Below are 8737 nucleotides of genomic sequence, written 5' to 3' on the forward strand. Positions count from 1 at the left end.
AATCTAGTATATAATTTTAAATTGAAAAAAATACAGTGAGCTAGGAAAATATCGTAAATTTATTAATTAATAGAAGTAACTCGTGACTTTGCATGGTTAAAATTTTATCAAAATCAACTAAAGCGTACCGTGATTAAGCAATGAATATATAATAATACAAGATCGTGCTTTACAAAATAAAATCGACATCAATTGTGACAAAATCAGTTATTTAGATTTAAAAACCGATTGAAAAGATTGAACCGATTTTGATAAAAATTCTATTAGATCAATATAGATTCTATAAGATTCTTTTTTTATCTAAAACAATATTGTTTCAGGTAAAAAGAGAATTTTCTAAATCGGTTTACAGCTGATGGGTTTATGATATAACAATCATAAAAAATTATAACTGAAATGAGAACCTCCTTTTTTAAGTCAGTTGAAAATATCTGTCACACTGCCACCTGGTACGAAAGGGAAACTTTGTTTAGCAGAGCTAGCACCTCATTTTTAATGTAATATTTAGATTCAAATACCACAATTGACTATCTATTATAAGTAGAAGAATTCTTTAAGCCATAAAAATATATTTCTAAGCATTAACTACAGGCTTATATCCAAGTCGTTTACTATTGTTTACTAGTGAAACTAAACAAAGGGTTGAAAAATAACAAAAGAATTCTGCCTCTTGCAATAACCAGCTAGACATAGAGGTGTGTTTTTTTTTTCAAAATATTTATTATAAAATAAATGTTGTTATATTCGGTTAATTTAGTTTTGCATTTTATATAGGTAGGATTTATGTAATTCTAGATATCAAGTCGTATGGTCCCGACATAGTCCCGCCACCCCTTCCTTTTCTTAATAATCTAGGGATTAGCAGCAGCGTCTCTCTTAAAACATCACCAAAGCCTAACCGCGGTTGCCAACCTGCCTGCCAAACGTGTCAACTACTGATAAAACCCCCCTTATGGGGGAGGACTATGTTCAGCAGACAACAATTAATGGATGTAATAATAACAATAGACATCTTTGAGCACTTCAATAAAAAAAATATATTTATGTGATCTTTTCCTAAGCACTATAAAATACAGATATCTGGTGATATATAAACGCATTTAAAATGTCAAACTACAATAATGTCATTTATTATACACGCGAAATTCATTTTGTCAAAGTGCACTACATAAAGTAGAAAACGAACGATTAAATTTTACAAAAATAATAAACATGTCCAATTTCGAATCACCAATACCATTGTCCGAGATAGAATCCGTGTTAGCTTGGGTGGACACTTTCAAATTGTCAAGAAGTAATAAAAAAATTAATAGAGATTTCTCTGATGCTGGTATTAATATTTATTTTGCTAATTCATATATTAATGTAATAAACTTAATTTTTTATATGAATACTAGCGACTCGCCCCGGCTTCGCACAGGTACAATGTAGAACCAATATGGGGGCAGTGTAAAGTCTTTCAAACCTCCACATAATTTGTATAATTTTTTTAAATATTAAAATGTTTTTTTTTTTTTAATAGATGATAATGGAATGGTAACCCTACCTGCGCTAACGGTATACGCTAACGCATGCACATACGGCAAAGCAGTGGAGAGGGTGTCGTACAAACAATGCTATCGGGGTAAAATCGAAGTTGTAATTAATACACAACCGAATAGAAGCACGAAAATAAGATTGAAACAAAGTATTACCTAAATAAGAACACGCTCGAATAACAAAATAAGAAATAAAGATGACGAATGTGAGAAGAGATGAATGTAAAGTATAAACAAGAATAGGCAGCTTTGCCAACTTCCAGAACAATAAACTGCAATTTAATATCCGGGCCTAGCATGCTTCACAAGAGGGAGCAATAAAAAAAACGGTATATGATGGCGGAGCACCAGTGAGAGATGATAGGTGAGAATGAAACGGCAGGTCAGTTAGCCCATTCTGATGAATATACCTGGAATTTAGCACAATGGTTTTCAGGGGGAACCACATGGAGGTCGACTTGACTGGGTATATTGCTTGCAATGGGATTAGCATTATTAACAATCTTTTCGCCCCAAAAGATATTAAAATAGTTAGGTAGGGAAAGTTATCAGTTGACTTTTTTTTATATCATAAAGGTGGCACACAGGCATACATAGGTAAATGGCCACTGTAGCCTATGGATGCCTGCAACACTAGGGGTGTCATGTGCGATCTACGTGCGGTTGCCAGCCCGCATGCCAAGCGTGGCAACTACAAAACCCCCCTCATGGGGGGAAACTATGTTCAGCAGCGGACAGTTAACGGTTGATAAAATAAACGTCTTTCGTGTCTTCATATGCATATTAAATACCTATTATAATTGGAATATTAATCAAAATAAATAAAGTATGTATGGACACGACGATTACATCACTGTCATTAAGTCGGCCTGTTTAAAAATTTCTTTTAAGTTAAGGATATTAAAGAAATATAACTTGATTCTTTTTAAAAAATTGTTCACTTATAGGAGAGTTATCTAAGTCCACATTGAAATGACAGGGCAAGTAGGACTTACTTATGTAAGTCCTATTTGCCCTTCATTTTTACCCTACGTTCATACACATAATTATGAGGAACCAAATATTTTTCTTCTTATAGTGTTACAAGATTTGAGGTACCTATTTGTTGACAACAAATTCTCTTTGGGGGCAAACTAACTTGTAATGCTGTTTTTGTTAATTCTCAAATAGAAACATGTTTCCGACACCGGTTTTATGTTGAAAGTCCATGTTTATATCCGCAAAATATATTTAGTAAAATTTAAGTGGACCTTTTTGTACACAAAGATGCTATGCCAAAATTGCAAAGTTGGTACCTACAACTTAGAGGTGTAATGAACAAGGCTTCTTTAAACTATGGTAAGGCGCTTATCAAAAGCTTAGCTAAGATTTTAGTTGTGCTAATTTCTGTTTGATTGGCACTTCCAAGTGGGTAGTATTAAAGAAACCACTATAATGTGACACTAATAGTATTTTAAGTAAGTGTTTAAATCTTTGTTAATATTATTGCGCAGTTCTACTAGCTGAAATCTTGAGTGTCCACTATCCGAAATTAGTTGAAATGCACAACTATCCACCAAGAAACAGTCACGCGTTAAAATTGAACAACTGGATGACACTGAACAGAAAGGTACTGAAGAAACTAAAACTGAACCTGTGTTGCAACACGATGGAGCAGTTGGCGAACAGTGCGCCAGGAGTCATCGAGAGAGTTTTGGTTATGGGTTAGTTGCTTTTGTTTTTTTAATTATTTTGTGCAATAATTTTTCGAGACTAATTTCTAAATTTATCGTCTTATCAGTGTGTATAAAAGTTTGCGTACAAGCAATATATATATATATATATATATATATATATATATATATATATATATATATATATAATGAGCATTTAAATTAGTATTTAATTTATAAAGTGCTAATTGTCGCATTTAAATATGATTCGTAATATTTGTAAACATTTATATATATATACCTAGAAGGGAAACTTCCGGCAAGACGATTATCGGTTAAGACAAACATATGAGTAATATGTTCATAAAATCCCCAGTTGTAAATAAATGATATAATGTTAGATGAATGATCAATATTTATAAACATAACATTTTAAATATCTATAAAACTGTGTTGTCTGTAGACTGATTCATATATTTATAAGCGACGGATGGATACCACTTTCTAGATTGACCACATATATTCTTTAAGTAAATGCTTGCTGCCAAAAGTGTCGATTCTATATTAGGGTTAGTGGAAGGTGTAAGTATAACTCATACATACATATAAATGAGTTTCATGATTACTCGTATATAGTGGGGTCGATTTATAGGCGCCGTTTACTACCTACAAGTATCTCTATAATTAAAACTTTAATTTGATATCACATCGTAATCTTTATTCTAAGGTAGGTCCTTATAAATATATATTATAAACTACTTTTCTAAAAGATTGAAACATATTAAAAACTTAGTTTATGGTTCTCCATATAACAATAATTTCACGGAATCATCGAATTAAAATATTAGGTTTCTTAACCTAAATTTATAGAAATGGTGCTTTTGAATTGACTCCACTGTTACCGATTTTCGGGTTCACATACTGTTTATGACAACTCGTAATTCTTTATAGTATAGTATTGTAACAGAATATTTAATAGCGGTTATATAGAAAGGTACAACCGCTATAACATATATAATATATATATATAATCGTATAGTAAGCGCACAGTCTCGGGCATTGGACACTCGCTACAAATTTTTACTCTCATTTAGTTCAATTTTCTATATTATATGTATCACAAGCGCAACTACTTTCACTACAGTTTATATCGACGTAACTTTTTTATGTTATGTGTGTGGGAGATTGCGATGTCTGTAGGCACTTATATTACATAATAAGAAATAGGTCCATATTACACTACAATAAATATATTTTAATTCTTCCGAAACATATAGATGATAATAATGAGATGTCTCATAGACATATTAGATTGAAAATATTTTAATTATGAGTGTGCTATCGTTTTTCTATAACTAGATTTCTTTTTTAAATTGTTTTCTCCGAAAAAACATGACAGTTTTAACCGTTACAAAATTAATATGGAATCAACATGTTGCGAGAGTAAATCAAGCGAACAAACAAGCTAGTAAAAATAAATATTTGATATTTCTACATTCAGAATCAACAGATCAATTGAGTTACTTCCTTTATTATGTTTATTGCATTTTTGAATTTTATTTCAAAGATTCTTTGTGTTAAATGTCGGAAGAAAGATTATTAGGAGAAATATAATATAAATATTACATTTGAAGACAAATACGGGTCGTCTACTGCTGAATAGGAATACTTATAGCTGCAGCAATGAGTGAGATTATAAAGAATATTATAATTTCATAGTGATTTTCGATTGAGCGCTTTCTTAGAACACCAGGTTCAGTTTACGTATAGCGTAGTATATATGATAATTCGAATAAATTCGAACAGGAATAAATTGCTGAAATACTTTGTATTATAATCTAATAATGTGACTTTAGTTATAATATATATTTTTTTTAATATTTCTTAATTCAATTCATTTATAATCGTATTCACTGATATTACTCACAACTAAGGTTACATGTATATTTCCATAACTAATAACGTAACTTTTAAAATATTTGTGTTCTAGTATTATTTAATTCCTTAAAATTGTTTACTTTATTTCATACTGTATAATTATGTTAAAGCAAATGCTGTGAATACCTTGTAAAGGCGTGTGCATAAATATTGTATTGTATTTAAAGTTTGTTATATGTTTAGGTTACAATGCAATATGCTGTTGGTGTCCCATGTAAATAAATAAATAATAACGAGATTTCACGTAATGCCCTATTATGAGACGAGATTTCTTTAAGAGTTAAAATAAAATTATTATCATTCAATCTTGTAGTTCGTGATAAAATCCGTCGTGACGAAGACGCCAATAAGAGTACTAAGGATGCTGAGCAGAACATGTCGAGTGGTGGCAGTTATTACGAGGCCTGTGGAGATGATGGTAATGACAACGATCTTTACTAATTAGTGCATATTACAAGTGTTACTGTTTTGTGTACTGTTTTCATTACATTAAATATTGAATTAGTTTAGGTAAGTAGCCATGATAGTCTAAGAATAAATGTATCTACTAGAGTTTGTGGTATGAACAGTATATATAAAAGTCTAAGATCTCTCGTATTCGATATCTAAGAATATATAAAACGAGAACCTCATGAAAGTCGAAACCGTGAAGAAGAGGAAATATCTCGACTTGGCTCACGAGGTGATCGAAACATGGAGGAAGGGGGAGGGGGTGTGACGCCCATCGTTCTTATTCAAATTTTTTTGTCGGTGAACGGTCTTATCCCAACCAGTGTAGAAAAACACCTCAAATGGTTGGAATTCCGAGATGGCTCACTCCCGGGAAAGATGCAGAAAGTGGCGGTTTCTCTTCCCGGGGCCAGAACTCAGGCCGACTGTTCTTTCGCCGGGGTTAGTTTGCCACCTCCTCCATCCTGACATGTGAATTGTGTTTGAAAATAATAATAATAAATTCTTTAACCAAATTATTATGACTCATATAATTTTTATTCAAACTATTGCAATTATATTACAATAATAAACAGAATACAAAAAACAATATCAACGTAACCTATTTTTTTCTGTATATTAGTTAGCATGTGAATTGTACTAAAATTATCCAAATACTGGCAGTCTGGACGGTCTGTAAATATCGTTAGGAAAGTGTTAGAACTGACCTGAACCCTATGCGTCAGAGATGTACATCATTTTTGCATAGTAGCGTAGAAACAACCAACATGTGCTTAGGCGAATATTCCCGATGTACTTACTACAAAATCAGGTCATCGCCAACAGCATCCTAAACGCATTATTGTACTGGTCTTCACATTGTACAGAAGACTGTGAGTCCTGGCATATTTTTCATATAATATATACTAAGCAGCTTTGTCAACGACCAGTCGATACACTCAGCAGCACCACGTCGTCCGCGTAGTAATATTATTGAGACAAACTCTGTCAATATGACAGCCGATTTGCGTGCTGCTGAGCTCATCGATCAGTGCGTTCACATACAGGTTTAAATACTTAGGCGAGTTCAGTCCTCCTTGCCTTACCTCACACTCCATCCAAAATGGATTTGAATAGATGTTCGATAATCATACCACATTGAGCTGATTTTTTTACCAGTACTTAATTATATCTTTTATTCATTATTCATTATTATTCATTGGGCATCCCAGTATTATATAATCGCAGAATTATTTCATGGGATTTTATCAAATATCGCGCATACACAAGGTTCGTGTAAAATTTCTTTGATAGGTTTTATAAAGTTTTGACGTACGACCTCTCATTTTTTCGTAGAAAGAAAATCACATATACTCGTAAGTAGGGTTTGTACCTGCATGATCTCTTTTTATAGTGTAAACCACCAAATTTGTTTAGCGTAATAATAATCGCCAATATTTACACGTTATTAAATTGTTTTTAGAACACATTCTTATAGTACCAGTCAAGACTAGGGTAAATGGCATATTGGAAACAGTCCAGCAGAAAGTGGTGAGTTATGAGTCATACCAAGCAATAAAAGAAGAACTCAAGGATGCGAAGGACTCTGTTGAATTGCTCAAACAGAAGGTACCTATGTTATTAATTTATATTCGTGTCATACAGCTCAGAATTAATTTACCACAAATTTTAATTGTTATGTTATAGGAAAATTACCTTTTCTTTATTCTTTATTCTTTATTGTATACAAAACATACTGGTAATTACAATTCATTATAAACATAATGTACAAAGGCGAGCTTATCTCTAATAAGAGATTTCTTCCAGCAAAACCTTTCCATGTTAATGTGTTATTTTATAAATAAAAACCTTTTGTATTCAACCCGAATCAATCATTTAAAAATAGGGATAATCCAAGAATATTTATAGGCGCGGGTTCAAACCTCACATGATTATTAATTTTGCAAATACAATATACTTTCACTAGTAAAGAAAGTGATAAGAAATATTCTAGAATATTCCGGAATTTCCAAAAAAGGAACAATATAAATGGATATCGAACAGAGGTAATTGAGAGGTAATTTTAGGGACAATACTGCGTGCAAATGTATAAAAAAGACAAAGTACTTCTAGCTGTTGAGTTAGTATGAGAGACTAAAGCTTTATTGTTTATGGCATATTTCTTTAAGAAAAATAAAAAAACAAATGCTTATGAAAAAATATGGGAATCTTCTGTTAGTGAAATTGAATGTTTCTACTACTACTACTAAATTTACTTTTACTAGTTTATGTTATTGGAATATATTGATTGATTAGGTTAAAAAGTAGCCTAAGTATGCAATTTTCTGTTTCAAGTAATATTTATATGTCAAATATCGTGATAATTTGTTGGGTCGTTAAATTGTTTAAAGGTAACAAACAACCGGACTTTCAAATATTAGTAAGAATTTTTAACACGGAAGTTTACTTTGAAGAAATAAGTTATTTTCATATTTTTCTTTATAGGTCGAACATTTAGACAACTTATTAAAATTAAAAGAAGAAAGAATAGACGAATTACAAAAACAACTTGATAGAAAACAGGCAAGGCGCAAAGAAGTAGAAGCTTTTCAAAACAGCCTTGCTGTACCTTTTGAAACCATACCTTCTCCTATAATTAATGGAATTGAACCAAATACACCCACTAGGACTAATTCAATGAAAACTATTGAAGGTAATCCTAAAATAGTAAAAGAAGAGTCTAAAATACCTATTTTAAAAACAGAATCTCTTAAATCTTTCTCGAAACCTAGCATTATTGAAGTATCAGTAACTGATGTAACAAAACAGGAGGTTGATCTAGAAAGAATTAAATCTGATGTTTTTAAAGAAGTAGAAATAGTAGAAGAAATAATAGAAAGACTTCAAGATGCTGAGGAGTTTAAAGATAGTGAACAAGAGGGTACCATCACTATAGAGGATACCATACAAAAAGAAATCAAAGAAATTAACAATCCTATGGATAAAGTACAAAATATGATATAGCTCACTAAGGATCTAGGCCATTAAATTACGTAATAATGATGGTTAACATATTTATTTTTACTATGTATGATAGTAGTCCGATAAAATGTGATAAATTTTGATGCTTTATAAAGTTTTATAATAAATGGTCTTTGTAAATTAGTATTGAAAGTCATT

At 31.5% G+C, this 8737-nt stretch overlaps 1 protein-coding gene across 1 annotated transcript; it reads left to right on the top strand.

The window, feature by feature from the left end:
- The first annotated feature begins 1149 nt into the window (after positions 1–1149).
- LOC113514483 (sperm flagellar protein 1-like) lies at positions 1150–8701 on the top strand. The gene is made up of 5 exons (XM_026898574.3): positions 1150–1330; positions 3032–3241; positions 5442–5546; positions 7041–7186; positions 8063–8701. Exons 1-5 carry the CDS (start codon positions 1213–1215, stop codon positions 8579–8581), a joined length of 1098 nt encoding a protein of 365 aa, XP_026754375.2. The 5' UTR covers positions 1150–1212; the 3' UTR covers positions 8582–8701.
- Positions 8702–8737: the final 36 nt, after the last annotated feature.

This window comes from Galleria mellonella, unplaced genomic scaffold, assembly GCF_026898425.1.
Source record: "Galleria mellonella isolate WM207_F2 unplaced genomic scaffold, CSIRO_AGI_GalMel_v1 utg270, whole genome shotgun sequence".
NCBI lineage: Eukaryota > Metazoa > Arthropoda > Insecta > Lepidoptera > Pyralidae > Galleria > Galleria mellonella.

Coding starts and splice junctions, on each gene's coding strand:
- LOC113514483 (XM_026898574.3), top strand. CDS start 1,213: ATGTCCAATTTCGAATCACCAATACCATTGTCCGAGATAGAATCCGTG. Junction 1,331..3,031: donor TAGAGATTTCTCTGATGCTG/GTATTAATATTT, acceptor ATTATTGCGCAG/TTCTACTAGCTGAAATCTTG. Junction 7,187..8,062: donor TTGAATTGCTCAAACAGAAG/GTACCTATGTTA, acceptor TTTTCTTTATAG/GTCGAACATTTAGACAACTT.